Source organism: Danio aesculapii, chromosome 7 (genome assembly GCF_903798145.1).
Source record: "Danio aesculapii chromosome 7, fDanAes4.1, whole genome shotgun sequence".
In the NCBI taxonomy this organism is placed as follows: Eukaryota; Metazoa; Chordata; class Actinopteri; order Cypriniformes; family Danionidae; genus Danio; species Danio aesculapii.
The window spans coordinates 17,093,000-17,112,775 of NC_079441.1; the positions used below are offsets into that span (position 1 = coordinate 17,093,000).

General features: G+C 34.2%; 4 protein-coding genes across 6 annotated transcripts in view; 3 read left to right on the forward strand and 1 right to left on the reverse strand.

The window, feature by feature from the left end:
* The window catches only part of focad (focadhesin), a 117,526-nt gene extending 117,150 nt beyond the window's left edge, over positions 1-376 (forward strand). The window contains exon 44 of the mRNA XM_056461147.1: positions 40-376. Coding sequence (XP_056317122.1) covers positions 40-113 — 74 coding nt within the window. The 3' untranslated portion in view covers positions 114-376. The remainder of the gene's footprint in view (positions 1-39) is intronic.
* Positions 377-3,115: 2,739 nt separating this feature from the next.
* zgc:194252 (CLECT domain-containing protein) lies at positions 3,116-4,760 on the forward strand. Its single transcript, XM_056462748.1, has one exon. It carries the CDS (start codon positions 3,536-3,538, stop codon positions 4,373-4,375), a length of 840 nt encoding a protein of 279 aa, XP_056318723.1. The 5' UTR covers positions 3,116-3,535; the 3' UTR covers positions 4,376-4,760.
* A 2,685-nt stretch (positions 4,761-7,445) lies between these two features.
* hacd4 (3-hydroxyacyl-CoA dehydratase 4) lies at positions 7,446-14,842 on the reverse strand. 3 transcript variants are annotated; one of them, XM_056462750.1, is made up of 6 exons: positions 14,692-14,823; positions 13,107-13,248; positions 12,734-12,843; positions 11,916-12,022; positions 10,473-10,607; positions 7,446-8,463 (listed from the first exon to the last, which is right to left on the reverse strand). In XM_056462750.1, exons 1-6 carry the CDS (start codon positions 14,736-14,738, stop codon positions 8,381-8,383), a joined length of 624 nt encoding a protein of 207 aa, XP_056318725.1. In that variant the 5' UTR covers positions 14,739-14,823; the 3' UTR covers positions 7,446-8,380. The 3 variants fall into 3 exon arrangements, with proteins under 3 accessions (XP_056318725.1, XP_056318724.1, XP_056318726.1); XM_056462749.1 differs by having other exon boundaries at positions 13,107-13,234; positions 14,692-14,821; XM_056462751.1 differs by lacking the exon at positions 10,473-10,607 and having other exon boundaries at positions 13,107-13,234; positions 14,692-14,842.
* Positions 14,843-18,419: 3,577 nt separating this feature from the next.
* On the forward strand, positions 18,420-19,357 carry LOC130232665 (putative C-type lectin domain family 20 member A). The gene has a single exon (XM_056462641.1). It carries the CDS (start codon positions 18,420-18,422, stop codon positions 19,179-19,181), a length of 762 nt encoding a protein of 253 aa, XP_056318616.1. The 3' UTR covers positions 19,182-19,357.
* Positions 19,358-19,776: the final 419 nt, after the last annotated feature.

The window sequence follows — 19,776 nt, forward strand, 5'->3', positions numbered from 1 at the left end:
GATTGACGGTATATTTGCAATCTGATTGTGTTGTTTCAGCGGCTCTAATGGCTCTGAGATCCTCGTCAGAGTTCAAGAAGAAGACAGTGTGGACGAGAGCGTACGGCTGGTGATCTCAAACATCTCACACATCAAAGCTTTAGCATCAAACACTTAACAAAACAAATGATGGGCTCCTTTACAAACTCTGCTTCTGTTACAACACCTGAACACATGCTAATGTTAAACAGTATTCTTTTATTGCTGTTAGAACAAATGAAGAGCATAAAAATGGCTTCAGAAAGCATCAGGTTACTACTTCCAGTATCATTCTTCACATGTTGAATGGATTGACCAATTTTGTGACTGAGGGTGTAAAATAAATACATTTGTTACACATCGAGTATCATTTTCTGTCCAAATGAAGCTTGCTTAATTTGCATACATTTGCATAAAGTGAAATCATCTGCCAAGCTCATACTGAATACAATACACAGTAGAAAATACCACCATATTGTAGCTAATGGTGACCAAGAACTGCACATTTAGACAGAAAGAATCCTGTTTTCTTATGTTATTGAATCATGTTATGCTAAGCTTAACTGACATGACCCATCAAAATCATTCCAATATGATTATTGGTTGCTCAAACATTTCTGAATATTCATAAATGTGGCAACTGGAACATATTTATTCATGATTCTGTGAACACTAAGGTTTTAATTAGCAGCATTTAGAATTGAGAAATATTTAAATGTGTTTACTGTCGCTTTTGCTCAAAATTATACAATTTACAGTAATGTAAATGTAATGTGTATTTATAGCACATTTATCATGTATGGCCTTACACCAAAAGTGCTTCACAATCATGAGAGTCACCAGTGTGCAGCATCCACTTAGGCCCCGTTTACACTGCCAGTTAAATGTGACCCAATTCTGTTTTTTTTTTTTGCTCATATGTGACAGATCGGATCTGTTCTATGAGCGTGTAAACGCATGCATTCAGATATTCTGAGAGCGGTTTCAGGCCTCCTAATATGTGGAAATAAATCAGATTGGATATGTGACAATGCGACTATCATGTAAACAGGCAGATGGGATTTATTGAGGCATTCAGTTTTGTACGTCAATAAACTTGCAACAATGTGGTACTTCTCGGTTTAATGATGTAGAAGGAAGAGCTTGTGTGGAGACAGTAAACAACAACAACAGAGGAAACATTGAGGAGGAAAGTGGTCAGTCGCCACAATTTGCTCCCACCAGACCTGAGATCTTTCTCGTACCCACAAATTCCTCTGAATGCTGGAGGACACCATATATAAACCATAGGCGCAAGCTGCAATAATGACCCTTTGTCTTCTCTTCCGCCTCAAAATCATTTTAAAGTTGGGCAAACTTCACATATTTCGCAGAGCTAAAAGCAAGAGAATTTCTTCCATCGTGGCTAGTGTCGAGCAGATGCTAGAACCCGCCTTTACGCATGCATGACGTCGTAAATTGTATGGCAAGTGTAAACACATGAATCGGATATGGGTCACAATTAAACGAGTGTGTAAACAGACAGGCCAAAAAATCAGATACAGGCAACAAATCAGATTTGGCATCAAGACCTGACAGTGTAAACGGGGCCTTGGATGATGCGACGGCAGCCACAGGACAACAGCGCCAGGGTGCTCACCACACACCAGCGACAGGTGGAGTGGAGAGACAGTGGTAGAGCCAATTCAGTGGCTGGGGGATTATTAGGAGGCCATGATCGGCAAGGGCCGATGGAGGTAATTTGGCTAGGACACCGGGGTTACACCCCTACTCTTTACAAGTTAAGTCCATGGGATTTTTAATAACCACAAAGAGTCAGGACCTTAGTTTAACATCTCATCTGAAAAAACAGTGCTCACTGACAAGAGTGTCCACTTCACTATACTGGGGCATTAGGACTCACACAGACCACAGGTTGAGCTACCCCTGCTGGCCTCACTAACGCCACTTCAACAACAACCTAGCTTTCCCATGGGGTCTCCCATCCAGGTACCGGCCAGGCTCAGCACTGCTTAGCTTCAGTGAGTAACCGCTCTTTGGCTGCAGAGTGATATGGCTGTTGATAGTATTGCAATATATTTTTAAAAAGGTATTTGAAATCTACAATTGCTAAAAAAATCTAAACCAAGTTGACCACAAAAATTGTGCTTCTGTTAAGAGTTCTTTTAGGCCCTTTACCATCTTAATTTGATCAAAATTAAGGTTAAGCCTTACCAGATCTGGCTGCTTTGCAAATATTCTGCAGTCATTAATCCATCTATTGCTGTCACAGTATCACTTCTGTCACAAAGCAGACACCAAATCTGCAACCATGACTTTGTGAGCTTAAATACACTGCACTGGACAAACAGTCTTCAGATGGTGCAAATACAAACAATCTTGTAATCTTAATGTTGTTTTACAGATTTTTTAAAATCCCTTACTCATCATTGTGTGCTGTATACTAGGGTACGTTGGTCTGCTTTGTCCATTTGTAGGGTCAAGCATTGGCATATCCTCCCATCATATCTACAGAATTATGTTTGTAAAAAGCCTTTCCTTAACTATGGCCTTCGGTCACAGGATATTTATTTACAGTCTGTTCCTAAAGTGCAGACTGAGATGGGAAATAAGGCTTTTAAATACGCAGCACCTTTTGCATGGAATAATCTACAAAGTTGCAGTTTAAAGAATTGATTTCATTAAATGCTTTCAAAAAGAGTATAAATGATTTAGAAATTAAACACAGGCTTGTAGATGTTTTGAATAGTTTGTTTGTCCGTGTGATTCATGTTAACTGTCAATTGTGACATGCACACTGCCTAATCTTGTAAATAACTGATTGACGCTCTTGTAAATAAGATTTTTAATCTCAATCTGTCTTTTCTGGTAAAATAAAGGTTATAATAATAATAAGAATTTGTAAATTCCCTCATCTAACATAACCCTTGGGCAAATATCTGTTTTTGTTTCTAAATTGAATGATACCTTGATTTGCATTTCCAGTTCCCCTTTTCACAGATTATTCAAAACAGCCTGCAGTTAAATACCAGTGATACTTTACTAACGCCTTAAAATAGTCAACTGAAGAAAAGCTCAAAAATTCATACAAACTATTAAACCTTCTGGATAGATTTACCAGAAGAATTGAAGCTGATATAGTTGCAAAGGGTGGGCAGCTCTATATTAAACCCTATTAAATCCTGATAAAGGGTTTCATGTGCATGCAATGGCAGATTTCCTGGAACCTTTGACAATATATTGCAGAGATATATATATATATATTCATCCAACTTGGGGTTTATTAAAACAACTATATAATCTTTAAATTACCAGAGTTCAGCATCTTATGGTAAATGTGAAAGCAAAATAGTCATTTCCATACTTCAAGTCTCCTGATTTGCCTTAAATAGGCGTATTGTCCACATTTTGAGGAATGGAATTTGTTAATATAATGAATGATGAGCCTGTCAGAGGTCACTGTCAATGTCAGAGCTGTTCTGCTTTGTATTGGTCTGTTCGTGGCAGAAATTTGTGAATGAGGTGTGGTAACAAGTCCTTAAAAACATTTATCAATGTGAAATGCCACATTTATTTGTATCTCACTGCTGAACTGGAGATCATGAAGACTTTGATTGCAGTGCTGTTTTTTCTGAGTCTCTTTGGAGTCTCTTTGGGCGTCTACAGACTTCATTTCTTCATCAATAAGACTTTGTCTTGGCAAGATGCACAAACGTATTGCAGACAGAACTACGATGACTTGTCCACCGTCAGAGGTACAGATTTGGAGGCCTTATCGAACAATCCGCTGATTAAAGAGAATTATTTTTGGATTGGACTGCAGAATAACCGTAACCAGTGGATCTGGTCCACAGGCGAGGAGGCGAGGGTAACATTTTGGGATAATGGAGAACCAACGATTTTGTTAGGAGGCAACTGTGGAAGTGTCAACAAAAAGACATTCAAAGCATCGAATGTAGGCTGCAATGACCAGCTGCGCTTTTATTGCATGTTCGTGTTTGAGCTGATCGTCATTCATCAAGAAAGCACATGGGAAGAAGCTCTGCTTTACTGCCCTCAACACTACCTCAGTCTGGCAATAATAAACTCACAGGACATCATGGAAGAAGCCAAGATTAACAGCACAGTAGCCCATACAGATGACTTGTGGATCGGCCTGCGCTTTCTAGCTGGGAGCTGGTTTTGGGTGAATGGAGAAGGTGTTAGATATAAAGCCTGGTCTTCAGATGGAGAGCTTCAGTGTCCTGCTACGAATCAGAGATGTGGAGTTTATAACCGAGCGCAGGAGGTTTGGAAACCCACTGACTGTGTGCGGAGACTCAACTTTCTGTGTGTCAAGAGGAAATATATTAACTGATTAAATTCATCTTGAACAGTAGTTACACTATACTGGGAGTTTTGTGCAATGTCTGTTTTGGAAATGCTTTCTTTCTTTGCTTTGCTTTTAAATTGCTGAACATAATTATTAAAGGGATAGTTCACCCCAAAAAAATTATGTTGTCATTTACTCACCGCTGACTTTTTCTAAACCGGTTTGAACATAATTTTTGCAGAATGTTATAAATTCGTAACCATTGTCTTCCATAATATTTGTTTTTCCTTCTGTGAATGTAAATGTTACAGGTTTCCAACATTACTCAAAATATCTTCTTTTGTGAACTGAACAAAAAAATCTGAAACTAGTTCGGAACAAGTCAATGGAGATTAAATGATGGCAGAATTTAAATTATTGGTTGAACTATCTCTTTAATATACTTTATGTGCATATAAAATCACTTTTGTTAATTTACTTTAAACCATCAATGTAAACTTTCAAAACCGGAATCTCATAATTATTGTTAAATATAGGCTAACATTATATTATTCAGAAAATTATATTCAAAATACTTGATTCTGATTAGTCAACCATGACATCTCAATTTACAGTCCCTGATAATCACTGATCAAAGAATACAGGCTCATTTGGTTAACACGAGTCATTGTGAGAGTTAGTGAATATAATCATATTTATATATATAACCTCCTATATGCTTTTGTCACTCTGCTGTACTTGACTATTTGGCATCATGTGGCGAATAATAAATTTTTACAGCTCAGATTGATGTTTTTGTGTCTAATTGTTTAGTTCTGATGCAAGTAGCTGTGTAATAAGTGGTATAATGCAAATCCAGCCGGTTGTATTCACTGAACAACTATCTTGATGTACATTATCTTTTCCATATTTTAGAACTTTAGAATCAAATTTTCGATCATTTTCACAGACAGTGACAAAAAAACGTTATTTTTATTTTATTTTTTTTTTGCATTGGCAACTTTTATTTATGCTCAGTATGAGGTTCTTCAATTTGTAGGAGAAAAAAACACTGATATTCATAATAATTGAATGCATTAATGACAAATCCATTTTATTCTGGTGCTGAATCAAGCTGCGGTCACACCGGGCTTTGTGTGAGCAAAATTCTGTCGTGCGGCGCTGCAAAAAGGCTTGGGATTAAACAAGATGATTAGACATTAAAAAAGAGAGCGATTGCTCCATGTTTTAAATTTCTGTCCAGAGAGGTCATGTTTTGATCCTCGATTGGTCTCACGCAGTCAAGTGATGCGATTTCGCAGGTCAGAGTTCACAAAGCTTGAACTTTGCACTGAAGCCAACTGCGAAACTCACTGCATGACCCTGCGTTTCCGTTCTGATGCATTCACATGCGAATGAATGGAAGTCTATGGGAGGAAAAGCCCAGTGTGACCGCAGCTTTATAGTTCTCATAGACAGGTGTGTAGCTTTCCTAATCAAGTCCAATCAGTATAGTCGAACACAGCTGGACTGAAATGAAGGTGTAGAACCATCTCAAGGACTATCAGATGAAATAGACAGCACCTGAGTTAAATATATGAGCGTCACAGCAAAGGGTCTAAATACTTTGTGACCATGTCATATTTCATTTTTCTTTTTTAATAAATATGCAAAAATTTCAACAATTCTTTGTTTTTCTGTCAATATGGGGTGCTGTGTGTACATTGTTGAGGAAAAAATGAACAAATGATTTTAGTAAATGGCTGCAATATAACAAAGAGTGAAAAATGTAGGGTGTCTGAATACTTTGTCTGGTTCTCGAATCTGATTGGCTGATAACCATTCAATATTCTGCAATAACAGCACTTGCACAGCCTCCTCACCCTTGTGTATCACTCTGCCCACATACAGTAACAGCAGATCAATAAACTAACTTTAGTTTGACAAATATTGCAGCTGTTGGACAACATAATGTACTTTTAAGGCTTTTTTAGGTGAGAATGTAGTTGTTTAGATTGCAACTGCACAGTTTAATTTTTAGGGACAGTGTCTATTTTAAAACATTGATTATTTCGGACATACAGTGCGTCGACATCCATCAGCCTGTCATACTGAGCAGAGCAAAGACGGTAGACGTTCCGCTACAAGATAGCAACAGAGACAGCAAAATAAGCCCTTAGAGGAGAAAATTTCAAACTACAGCTGATCAAATCATTATAAAACTGGTAAGTGACGTTCTAAGTCGACCTCTCTTATGTTGTAGTGTTGTATGTTATAGTGCTGTATTTATACCATAGTAGTCTGATTGTGTTTGCATTGCTTTGGCATTTTCCGGGTTAATTATTGTGATATCCCATTTGCAACAGAGAAATACTGGGAAATGTCTTTAGACTGATGGCATTTCATGCCGTTCAGCCTTATAATCTTAAAATGTGAGCAAAATCACCTGTTTTGTCATCGTTTTAGACATTACGCTATAGAATCATTCAAACACTAGCTCTAAAGGGACGTTGTTGACAGCAATGGTTTCTGCTGTTCTGACGTCAGCTGCAGATGTGAACAAGTGACGGAAGTAGTTCCTCATACAAAAGTATTTTTTGACTCTCTGTGTTTGTATTTTTTTTTGCTTTTTCATATACACGATTATTCCGTCGAACTGTTGTAGAAGAACAAAATCACATGAGTAGCAGTGCGATATGGCTGAATCGCGTAAAATAGGCACTATGCTTATAAATAAACTGCATTGTTGCAATGCAATCTAAACAACTACATTCTTGCCTAAAAAGCCTCAAAATGTACATTATGTTATCCAACAGCTGCAATATTTGTCAAACTGTAGTCTTCTGCTAGCCACTCATGCGGGCAGAGTAATACACATGGGTAAAGAGGCTGTAAGAGTGCTGATATTACTTCAATATCTCACGGCTATCAGCCAATCAGATTCAAAAACCAGACAGAACTGTTGTATGTATGTATATGTGTGTATATATATACATATATGTGTGTGTGTATATATATATATATATATATATATATATATATATATATATATATATATATATATATATATATATATATACACACATATATATATATATATATATATATATATACACACATTTTCACAAATGCAACCATTTTTAATATTATGACTAAAAAAATATTGTTCTTACATTTACATGCATTCCTTAAGTTTAGCCTTTAATCCAGAGCAACTTACTGTAGGTGATGACAGATTGTGTTAAAAGACTAGTAGTTTTAATAATAATTTGTTATAAAATTGTTTTTAGTACACAACAATATAAAGGCAAAATATTGTTTTATTTGACCTTGCTTTCTTGCAGGCACATCTACAGAATGGTGTGTAGTGTTAATGTTAAAAAGCACCAAAAACTGACTGAACTGAGACAGAAGTTTTAAGGTTGATTTCATCATTACTAAAACTCAATTCATTATCAGTGTGTTTTAGTGAAATTGACCATCAAAATCAGATGACTAACAGCAGGTTCCTTCAACTCAAAGTAATAATAATGTTGATAAAATATATTAACCAGTGTATGTTTTCACAGTTGTACAATCTGTTTAAAATAGATTTTTGGAGGAAAATATGATTCACTCACCTTATTTCTATATTTTGTTTCTCATTACTAGTAGGATTCCTATTCACGTTTGATCAGATGGATCTTGAAAATAACTTTGATTTATAAGTATGATTTTTTTTTATTGAGTTAAAATGTGTATGTGCTCAGCCCTTATTTATTTTTATTGCATAGCTTGTTTGTACAGTATATGCACAATTTTTGACTATACGCAAGTACAGTATATATATTTTTCCTTTGTAACCAGTTGACTACAGCATATGTATGAATGAAAGCATTTATGCTGTAAGTTTGCATTTTCGAAACTAGTTTTTTGTTATAAAAATTAGTAACAAATATGTTTGTACTATAACAGAAACAAGGTTTAAAAATATCACCGTTCAACAAGCTCTGGGCCTCCAGAATACTGTAATAATGAACATATTTCTATGATTTTGGTAAGTAGGAGAACCTGTACATCATCATCTCCGATTTAGTCTTTGTTCAGTTTCTTATTCCAGCTCTCCAGATTCTCTTTTCTCTCCTTCAGCAAGAGCAGTACTGTTATACTGGACCCTTCAAAACAGAGGCAAGATGACAATCACAATTAAGTCACTTAGTGTGTTTTGTGTAAGTTGTAAAATAACCAAATGTCAATAACATTCTGTAACCCTGAAACTATTTACACACCTATAAGCCACACTTGAAAATGTATAGGTGCATCTCAAATCGCATACTTGTGCACGATTTCATGTAATTTTTTTTAGAAACAATAGTGTAAGTAGTGCATTCAAAATTCTAAAAAGAATAAGTGCACTTAAATACTCCAATGATGTACTTACGAAGTGTGGAATATAACACTTGATAGACTCAATGGTTGCAGCTTTAGTTAGATGGGGAAAGGAGAGGAGCTATCGGGCATTAAAGTTTTTTATTTTAAAGATAATTTATTTTAGATTGTGCATTCAAAATTAGCTATAAAATTATGCCACCTCATAATTGAGAATACTGTTTTATTCATGAAAGCTACTATTTGTTAGTTTAGGGATTTGTTCCTCTAATAAAGCAGAAAGGAGGGATAAAGAGTCAGGGAGGTAAGACTTCATAACATTAATTCTCTGCCATGAGTCGGGTTGAAGACAAAAGATAATTCTATATATAAAAAAATGTGTATTCTATAGAATTGTCATAATTAATATGACATGCAAGAGATTTCTTAAGTGATCTTAGCATATCACTCCAGTTGTTACATTGTTTTCCAGTAATATTTAGGATTGATTTGTTATTTTTATTAGAATAATAATTGTAAAATAATATTACTATAATAATAAATATTTAAAAATTGTTATATTTATTGAAAAATAAATATAAAAATATAAAAGAGGAGGGGTGCGTATGGTGTGGTTCGCCCAGGGTGCCATTTTAAACTAGAACTGCCACTACTTGAGACAACACTAAACTCAAACACAACACAGTTGAGTGCATGTCATTTGGGATGCAACAAACATGAAACAGTGTTGTGTCTTAACCTTAATGTACTGTAAAAACATTATTATTATTTTTATTTATTGTTATTTAATTTTTTTTTTTTTGGCAGCTGGGTAGCAGGGGGAAAAAAGTGAAATAACGGCCGTTAAATTACAGAAATTTACAGTAAAATAACAGACATTAAATTACAGAAATTTACCAGAAATTTAAATTTAAGAAAATTTTTGTAATTTAATGTCCATTATTTTACTTTTTCTGGCACCCCAGCTGAAAAAAAAGTTGCATTCATAAACCTACAAAGTAATTTGTAGGTTTATGAACGTAAAAAAATGTTGTTGTGATTAATTGCTGAAACTTTTATCACGGTAAGGGCATACTGCAAAATGCTTTCTTTAACATGTAGTATTCTGACAAAAAATACTTCATGTATTGCTTTTAAAGGATTATACAGTTACAATAAAGATTTATTACAGTTACTATATAGAATATTACTATTAACTTTTTTTAATAAAACTATTACAACTTGCAATCAGATTACCGCTATGGTTTTATTATGTTATTAGGCATGAACTAAGAAAATAACCACCTAAGAAGCATTATTTTAAATTAAATAATTAACTATTGTTTAGCATTATTGCACAGTATTTAAGCATGTTGTAGTAGGCCAGATTAACCTGTTTAAATGTTAATATTTGAAATATTAAATTAACCAATTAGGTCTCCAACCATTTGACGCTGTTATGAATTCCACTTTAAATACATTGTGAATATTCTTAAAAAGTGCTCTAAAACTTAATAATAATAAATAATTATTCATGGTATTATTTTGAGGTGCCCATGATATCAATCTTGTGCATGTTCATTATTGCAATATATTGAATATTGGCATATGTCTAGTGATTTGACATTTTCTGCTTGATAAACATTAGCATAACAGGTTTATGGTTAATTATCTGTCAGGGTTTGTTAAAAGTCTGATATGCTGCTTATATATTTATATAGTTTGCAATACATTGAATTTGAGACATTTTTTGTGTGGCTCAATTATAATTTTTTTCAGAGACACCATTAACAGAAGGAACATCACATTATTTTACCTAATATAAGAAGTAGTATCCAACCCATAACAATATATGTAGAATACATATACATCGGCGCAGGAACTTTAAGTTGGACTGATTCTGTTCCATCAGATTCAGACAAGTATGGCAACATTAGGAAAATGCTTATTCCTAAAATAAAAGAAAGAGGATGGGATTACTTCCTGAAAGATGAACAAAAACATTTTCTAGCAGGCCCCTTGATGTCAAAACTACATCAATTTGACATCAAGTTATAATGTACGTAAAAAGAGCAAATCGATTTGAGATCAAAACCTTGACATCCACGCATTGATGCCGTTTTTACCACTAAAATAAGGTGACTGTATTATAAGAAAAGTTTTATCCAAGCTTCAATTCCAAATTTACATTGGATTTTGAATCCCTACAATGCATGCAAACCACCTCAATGTCAAATTGACATCTAACATTGGACTGTTCTGTAATTGCTTTTTTTACATATTGGACTCCAATGTTAGATGTCAATTAGAAGTAATTTTTTACCTGAGATCAAATAGATTTGCTTTTTTGATGTGTTTTTGACATCAAAGTGCCCGCTAGGCAGGCCAAGTTTGCTCTACTGTTGAATATATTGAGTTGCAACACGGTAAGTGTATTTTAGACAAGCTGCAGCAGATCATGCTTTCTTAACTGACTAAACCAAAACCAATATACATCAGCATACAACTTTGCTAACTCATCTCCTCCTCAATGAAGCTCCTAAGACCATTTGTGCAGGTCCAAACAAGCCTGTTGATATGTGCTGATTGCTAGTAATGTTTTTCTCATGTAAGATGTCAGTGTAAGATAAATTATAAAAATGATTTTTTTCTTTAAATGTCACACAAACTCTGTTGTTCAAAATTAATTATATAATTCTAACTATATAATTCAATGTTGCTTTTAAAATAGAGAAGCAAAAGAAAGCATGTATAATGAAATCAGGATTGGGCCAAGAATTGGTTCTTGCTGTACACCATACCAAATAACTGAGTTGTTTTGAAGTACTTTCACGTTGATTTTAAGCAATGTTGACTAAAATTAACTGAAAAAAAATGTAAACTGAAATATTCTGAGACAAGAACATCGTGATCAATGTAGCAATAACATTCCCTGAAATTCATGAAAATAATTGTGCTCTGACAATTCATATTTCTGAGGCTTATTCCCATCCAGCATTGGGAAAGATCCTACCTATTACTATACCTTTCATTTTCTCCAATTCTTCTCAAACTCAAGTTATTGAGTTATATTGGCTGAGATTAACTAAAAAAATTCAAACTTGCAATTTTGAGTTTTCCATTATCACTATTTCTTTGAGATAAAAGACAAAAATATAGTGGTATAAAATGTTGCACTGCACAACAAGCAGGAAATGTTTAATGAGTCAATGACATGACCACATTAAAATGGTATATTGTAAACATAATGATATTTTACCTTCTGTGACAGCAGACATCAAGTACACTGGAATTGTTAGTGTTTGATGCACCCATAGCATTTTAAAATATGGTGTGCCTATAACGCAAAACAACCGATGTGGATACCTGTAGGAAAAAAAATAAATAAATATTACAGACTGAACAACCACGTTTCGGCTTTTTTGCACTGCTCATTCGTTCACCTATATGTGTTTTTCAAGACATTCTTGAAAGTCTTGCATTTAAAATCCTAAATCTTACATTTTTACTTCTATTAGTGTTAAATGCTGCTGTAGTAAAATAATCTAAAATTTACAAAATACAAAGTCACTTCAAAGGGAGTGTACATGAGTTTTTGATTGGAACATACAATTTACAAGAGGATGAGCATTTTGTACATTTGCATTTCTTACTTGTTTTTGACAAAAACACGTTTATATTTGGCAGATTATTTGCACACTTTGTGTCTGTGTATAATAAAAATGTCTATCAGGAGTTTAAACTAACAAGGCTGTAAAAATACCTCCAAAATGCTTTTCGTATTGCAAGAGTATCTGAGACACAAGCTGTAAAGTCTCCTCCTTTCTCTGGAAAGGGGGCAGGAAGCAGCAGCTCATTTGCATATAAAGATACATAAACAAAACATGTTTTTTTTATTCCTAGATCTTAAATGCGTACACAGCGGCCTCTGGTGGATTTGCAAAAACAAAAACTGCAAAAAAAAACAAAAAAAAAACATACCTCCTGGGACATATTTCGCGATCTCAAGAAATGTATATAGGGCTACATGCTCAGAATGAACCTAGGTTCCCTAATTGTAATATAAAAGACACAAACCTTAGAAGGCCCAGAATATTCCATAGATAAAACTGCACACACACTATTGGTTTGCTCTGAAACTCCTCCAGACTGATGAGGAGGAACAATAGGACATTTCTCTCCATTACCTGTAAATGAAAAAAATTAATTAATAAAACATAAATAGCGATCATGCATCCAAAACAACAAACCCTTTATTTCTCACATACTTATTACTAAATCTTGATTTGTCGCAACCTTTGGGGAAATATTTCAGTTTCACCTTTTAGAAAAACGAGAACTAGATATTTGCAAGTAAAGAGTGAAAGTCTAAATGATTGCATTTGTTATATTTCTTAGGTGCAGTTTTGCAAATGCAAAGTTTGCTAGTGTTGTGTATGTGTATTTTTACCTGCATAAAGCGAGGGAAAAGTCTGCACTCATCAAAACCATCTGCTATGTGAAACAGCTCTAACAAAGATAGAAGCTGACAGGCGCCCATCATGACAGCCACAAAGTAGAAAGTGCCAACCTGGGCATCTAAGAACAAAACACTGAGAATATTTTAATGCAGCAATTATAAAGAACTGCTAAAAATATAAGCATACGCATGAGCTTTTAATGTTTCAGTAAATTATGCACGTTAAAAAGGCTATCCAATGCTGATGTTTTGGAAGTTAAAAGCCGTTTGGTTATTGCATAACACTTAACAACCACTTATTGCACTAACAACATCTTGAGTACAGTGTAAGCGAGATGTAAATAAACTGAGAGTTTGTTTAACACACAAGATTATTTACATGAGCAGACATTCCAGAAGCTACTGTAGCTCATGACTGCTTAAGCTGGTGCTGGGTAGATTACAAATATATTATAGTCTGTTATGGGGCTGCACATTATATAGTTTTAGCATCAATATTGCAATGTGTGCATCTGCAATAGTCACATCGCAAGATTTGCAATGTAGAGTTAGGATTATAGATGACCAGAAACCACAAGTCAAAAACACAGAAGATTTGTGGAGACGCTGCAGAATTGAACCATAATAGAGTGAAAGTTTATCATCTGCATTGTATTCAATATCTGTACTTGAGTACTGTTGTTCTCTCCAGAAAACCATAAAGCACAGTTCATTTCACTTTAATATTTGCTCAATTGTGTTTATGACTGTAGTTTATGTATATGATAAATGACTAAAAATACATTTATATTTCACTCCCCTACAAAGTCATCCCAAGTAATGACTTTGCAAATAGAGCTATTTAAGTCATCTCATCAAATTATTTTGCAATATATATCACAGATAAAAAAAAATAATCGCAATGTAAAATGTTTCCAATATTGTGCAGTCTGTTAGTGATTAAGGAATACAGTGTAAAATGTAGTCAGTAATGTTATTAGATTACTCACTTAGGCAATGTTATCTGCTTTTGGATTGTTTTTTAAACAAGCTTGTTTATAACATATTTTATTCAGATTATGGTAAGACAATCTGTTCAGCAACATGTACTTCAATAAACATTACTGGGATAATTGGGGTAAATAAAAAATGCTCAAGGTGTTTATGAAAATATAAAGCTAAAATAATGAATAAATATAAGTAAAATAATGAATTCATTTTTTTAATTTATGTATTTTTTGTTCACCTATGCCAATGTTTATTGCCATTAATTGACATCAGACTATGCAAATGTGCTGTTAAATAATAAAAATATTAACTATAGATCTGTAAAATGTTACTTTTTTTTTTGTCTCATACATAAAATTATTAATAAAACACATTTCTGTGCCCAAATACAAAAGCATTGGTTGCTAAATATTTTACATGACCAATCCATATTGTGAATATATAAACAGAGAGATATACAGTATTTTTAACAAGTAAACATTAAAGGAAAGAAAAGAAAGCATAAATACATTTTAAAAACGACATTGTGTGAATAATAATCAAAAAAGCTATCCACACAAAAAAAAATAACTGTAATCTGTAAACTTACCTTTTCCAAAAGAGAGAAATCTGGCTGTCATGTTTGAGAAAATCCATGTGTGTCCACAGAATTGAAGCAAGTTGTATGAAAAGAGATATGTAAAGCTGAGGCTAAATCTGTAAAAGATCACATTTGCAAGTAACATGCTTATACAAGTTGTCATTTAGGTCTCTGTATACCTTGAATTCCATGTAGAAAACAAGTCATGCAGCCCGCATATCACTGTTAATTATTCAGTGGTCAGTAGGACAAGAAATTGGCTAAAGTTTGATTAGTTATTGGTTGAGGTTAGGATATTATTCTGATAATAGTTAATAGCCTACCTGTTTTACGTAATATATATTCAGAACAAAGTGATTTTTTTAATGGCAGGTCTTGTTAGCATGACTCCAAATCTGATTCCTGTCGACACCCTGTTGCTATGGTTTACCTCAAGCTGTCTCATCATATTAATGTAATGTTTTTGCACAAACAGAGGCGTTTATTACGTTAACGATTTTCTGTCTCCCGACGTTAAACACAAAATCTCCCTATTTCATTCACTTACCCATTTGTTAAGTGAATTATTTCTTTTACGTTAAAAAAATATCAAACAAAGTTACGAACACAGTATAGCAAAACTCTGCCGCACTGTCCTCCCTGCTCCCTCATGACGCGTTGGTGTTTTGATTTCAGAACAGAGCAGAACTTTCGAACCTTTCAAGTAGTGACTGCGTTCCATTTCGTTCCACTGATTCGGTTTTGGATCAACGTCACCAAGAATATTTTACAATTTGTGTCTGTGACATTTCGTTTTGATTATAGTCGTTGTTGATGCTAAGTAACAGTTATTGAAGTAATGCTGCATCCTAGTGAGGGAAAACGACGATTAAAACGACGAGGCTACCATAAAGCACAGCTGGAAAATCCCCATGTGCTCGCTCCCTCTTGAATGTGTTTTGAGTCTGCCTGAATGTTTTGGGTGAGGCTGCGTGATAAAGATATCCATAAACAGCGGAATGACGTCGACAACACACGCTGATTTAACAAAACTGATATTTACCCCATTCCTCCTAAGCTCCCGTTGCGACGAGAATACATAAAACATTAAGGGGAAAAAAATTAAAATGTGAGGAAGTTCTGATTACAGAACTCCCTCTCTGACGTCACGAGGGCAGAGTTGGGTTTCCCAACACACACATTCACACCAGCAGACACTACGTGTTTTATATTTGACTCATCCTGTAGGGCTTAATGATATGTAAGAATGTGGTTTAATGAAATGTAAGAGATGTTGGACAGTTGTTAATGCACTTTAATTTTCTATGGAGGTGATTTTGCATTTAAAGCGTGCTCTGAGTAGCAAGAGCTTCAGTGTTCATCCATAAATCAATGCTGTGGAACTCTGGAACCCCAGACTGTCAGGAGAGACTTTTGTTCGTGACAGAGGGTCTGGAGTTTATCCGTGTGTAACAGTCATAATTGCACTCTGTTAAAATAATAATATTTTCAAACTATATTGTGATTTTTGTTTATTTAAAGATTTTATTTAATATTTGTGAATTTTATCATTTTGAGAACATATTCTGTAGTCATTTTTATTTATTTTTCTCCGTCAATGTTAAACCTGCACATCACCCCATTTTGTACCTAACCTGCCTAGTAAACCTAATTAACCTAGTTAAGCCTTTAAATGTCACTTTAAGCTGTAAAGAAGTGTCTTGAAAAATATCTAGTCAAATATTATTTACTGTCATCATGGAAAAGATCAAATAAATAAGTTATTGGAAATGAGTTATTAAAACTATTATGTTTAGAAATGTGTTGAAATAAAACTTCTCTCTATTAAACAAAAATTAGGGTCGGAGGGGGTTATAATTCTGACTTCAACTGTTTGCATTAGCATTTTACATGTTTTGGGAGGTCATACTGATTTGTATGTTTAGTTAGTCCTTCAGTTAGCCTGAAGGTTAACAATATTTGTTATGCATCATCTAGTTTGCATCTCATTGACATTTTCTAGCCATACTTTCTTTTTCAGAGTTATTGTATGTATTCATTCTTGTATTGGGGAGTTTTCTAAACTGTCACATCGTGTTAAATACAGTCAATAAATGCTGGTTTACATTCTCATTATGTGAATTGTTTTTAATAGATCAACACTATTTTGCAAGCATTGTTTAAAGGTATCGTTCTTCCAAAATTAAATATTTGCTTTTAATTTATTCAGGCCATCAAAGCTAATTTTATCTGACTGGGAATGCAACTCAACCTTGGAAAAACAAAATTAATACCCATGGACATAGCAGTGGCAACGAATTATGAGCAGGAGGGGCTGAAGAAGAAAAGGAAAGAAAAAAAAGGGCCATAGAGGATTTTATGCAGCCATTTTGGTCCTGCAGTTTGTATTTTAGGCTTATTAGTTAAAAAATTATATATAATTGCTAAAATAGTACAATAAATGTCTAGTTTTATTGGTTTTATTGTTATTGCTGTTTTCATTAATAGTGATGAATCACAAACGAAGCATTCCTTTCATATAAGACCTTATTAACCACAATACAGGCTAAGCTCCATCTTTTTCATTTTGTTAATAAAACTTAAATGTTTAATATTTGACATTGAACTACTTTGACTGATGTGTTTTAATCATTTTAACCATAACCATTTTTCTGCCGATGCGACATACAGTGCTCAGCATAATTGAGTACACCCCATTTTGTATTTTTATCTACACCCCATGAATATTTTTATCTATTTCTCAGTGAATATGGGTGATATACAGTATTTTGGTGCATTTAAACAGAACAGATTAAACATATATATTTATTAAAATAATATTTTAGTCACCAAACATATTTAGAAATAGAAAGATAATACAATTAAACCCATGCAAAATATTGCAAAAACCATAACAACCAAAATTTCAACCAAATTTTATACATTTTTGTTTTCCTTGATATTTAATATTTTTTTCCCTAATATATACATTTGGCTACTAATTTTTGAACCATTATTGTAAGTTTTTTGTTAGATTAGCTCCAGATATGGCTTCAGTACTGACTAAACTAATGTATATGAACAAATCTAATATTGTAAAGCATCAGGTAATATTAACTTAACTGAGAGATTTGTGAGGGATGTACTCATATATGCTGAGAACTGTATTTTTCTTAATGTTAAAATTAAATAGCTTAAATACAAATGTAAATGGTAATTAATAATGATATTATATTATTGATTGGTTGATTTTTTTTTTTATACCTCACTCTCCAGACCCCCATTTGGACTATACAGCATCCCTACTTCCCTAAACAATGCATGGAGGTCAGTATGACTTTAGTTATTTACTTTGTCCATCAGTTCGTTTGAAAGGTAAACAATATTAATTTGCATCCTCTAATTTGCATCACAGGTCATTCTTAAAAAGGACACATTTTTTCCATCTCACTGACACTCGCTTTTGACGTGTCTTAAAAAATAATGCACAAAATGTGTAAATGTTTTCTGTGTGTATCACAAGATGGGTACACACACAAGCATGATGCACAATCCTATGCATTTCTTAACCTTTTTTTACATGTGGCAAAATAAAGCAACACACACACACACACACACAAAAGTTAAGAGGCGGAGTCTCACAAGTTGAGACCTTTGATTGGTCAAGACTGCACTGAAATAATCTTCATAAGTTCGGACGTGTTTCATCTTCCAGTGTTTATCATCAGCAGCAATAACCAAAGGGAAGCATTGACAATATGGCAGTGAAGGTTTCGGTGATTGCATTTCTGTCTTTGAGTCTCTTTGGACTGAACACCAGCCTCTACTACTCAATTGACTATTATGTGAGTACCAAAATGACATGGAATTATGCACAACTTTACTGCAGAGCATATTATAGTGACCTGTCTACCGTGAGCAATGAAGACCTGAAACCACTGTCTGACAAAGTCACTGATATTTATTACTGGACTGGACTTTTCAGAGATTCTCAAAGCCCTTCAGTGTGGAGCTGGAGCGGAGGAGAGCAGGCAACTGATATCAAATGGGAGGATGGAGAACCAGATAATATGTATCATTATTGTGCTATGGTCCAAACATCTTCTGCTGAAATGCATGATGCTGATTGCTCTTGGAATCTACCATTTTATTGCATGGAGGTCTTTGAGCTGATCCTGGTTCAGCAAGAAAGCACGTGGGAGGAGGCATTGGGATACTGTAGACAAAAGCACTATGAACTTGCTGCTCTGAGCTCAGATTTAATGATGGATCGGGCAAAGCAAGAGAGCGATTCAGCCTTGACAGATGACGTATGGATCGGCCTGCACTTTCTAGCTGGGAGCTGGTTTTGGGTCAGTGGAGAAGCTTTTGGATATAAGGCCTGGTCTCCAGGAGGAGATCTTCAGTGTCCTGCTATGAATCAGAGATGTGGGGTGTATAACGTAAAGAAGAAGAAATGGAAACCCGCAGACTGTGAGCAGAGACTCAACTTTCTGTGTGTAGGGCGAGTAAAGAAATAAAAAGCCTCAATCAATTCAAAGCCTATATCAACAGTAAATACAGACTGTAAAAACAGATCACTACTTTACTTTTCAGCTTAGCAGTTCCAAGTTACAACGGGTTTACTCAATGTTTAAAGTAAAGTCAACGTGTTTATTTTAATGCTTTTTAAGTAACTAAGTGCTTTTTACAATGTATAATAGCAATAAAGTCAAGCTGAGTGAACTAGTCATCTGAGTTTGTAATTTTTAGCTCAATTATTTGTAGTAAAATTTAATCTTAAAATGTAGTTTTTAGTCAACTATTCAGGCCTGTTCTTTCTGTCTAAAAACACATTTATTTATTTGTCTTTTTACTTGTTTTGCTTTATTAAGCTATGAAATAAAACTATTAAAGATGTTGTAGTTGATTTTTTTACACCACACCACACATAACATCAGTGCAGTCAATTCACATGCATTCAGTCATCAAATCCTCTCTCGTCATCTATTTTGGGTATGTTACTTCAAAGAAGCAATTAATTGTTAACAACAAATAAAATTGTATTTAAATAATTTTCTAATTACTTTGTCTGAAGAGTAACTTAATTACTCAAAAGTAATTAAATTGTCCTGA

Excerpts from the sequence above, each read along its gene's own strand:
- zgc:194252 (XM_056462748.1), top strand. The coding sequence starts at position 3,536 with ATGAGGTGTGGTAACAAGTCCTTAAAAACATTTATCAATGTGAAATGC.
- hacd4 (XM_056462750.1), bottom strand. The coding sequence starts at position 14,738 with ATGGATTTTCTCAAACATGACAGCCAGATTTCTCTCTTTTGGAAAAG. Across the intron at positions 13,249-14,691 it reads ATTTCTCTCTTTTGGAAAAG|TGTTTTGTTCTTAGATGCCC; the intron begins GTAAGTTTACAG and ends AAATATTCTCAG. Across the intron at positions 12,023-12,733 it reads AATATTCTGGGCCTTCTAAG|GTATCCACATCGGTTGTTTT; the intron begins GTTTGTGTCTTT and ends TTTTTCCTACAG.
- LOC130232665 (XM_056462641.1), top strand. The coding sequence starts at position 18,420 with ATGGCAGTGAAGGTTTCGGTGATTGCATTTCTGTCTTTGAGTCTCTTT.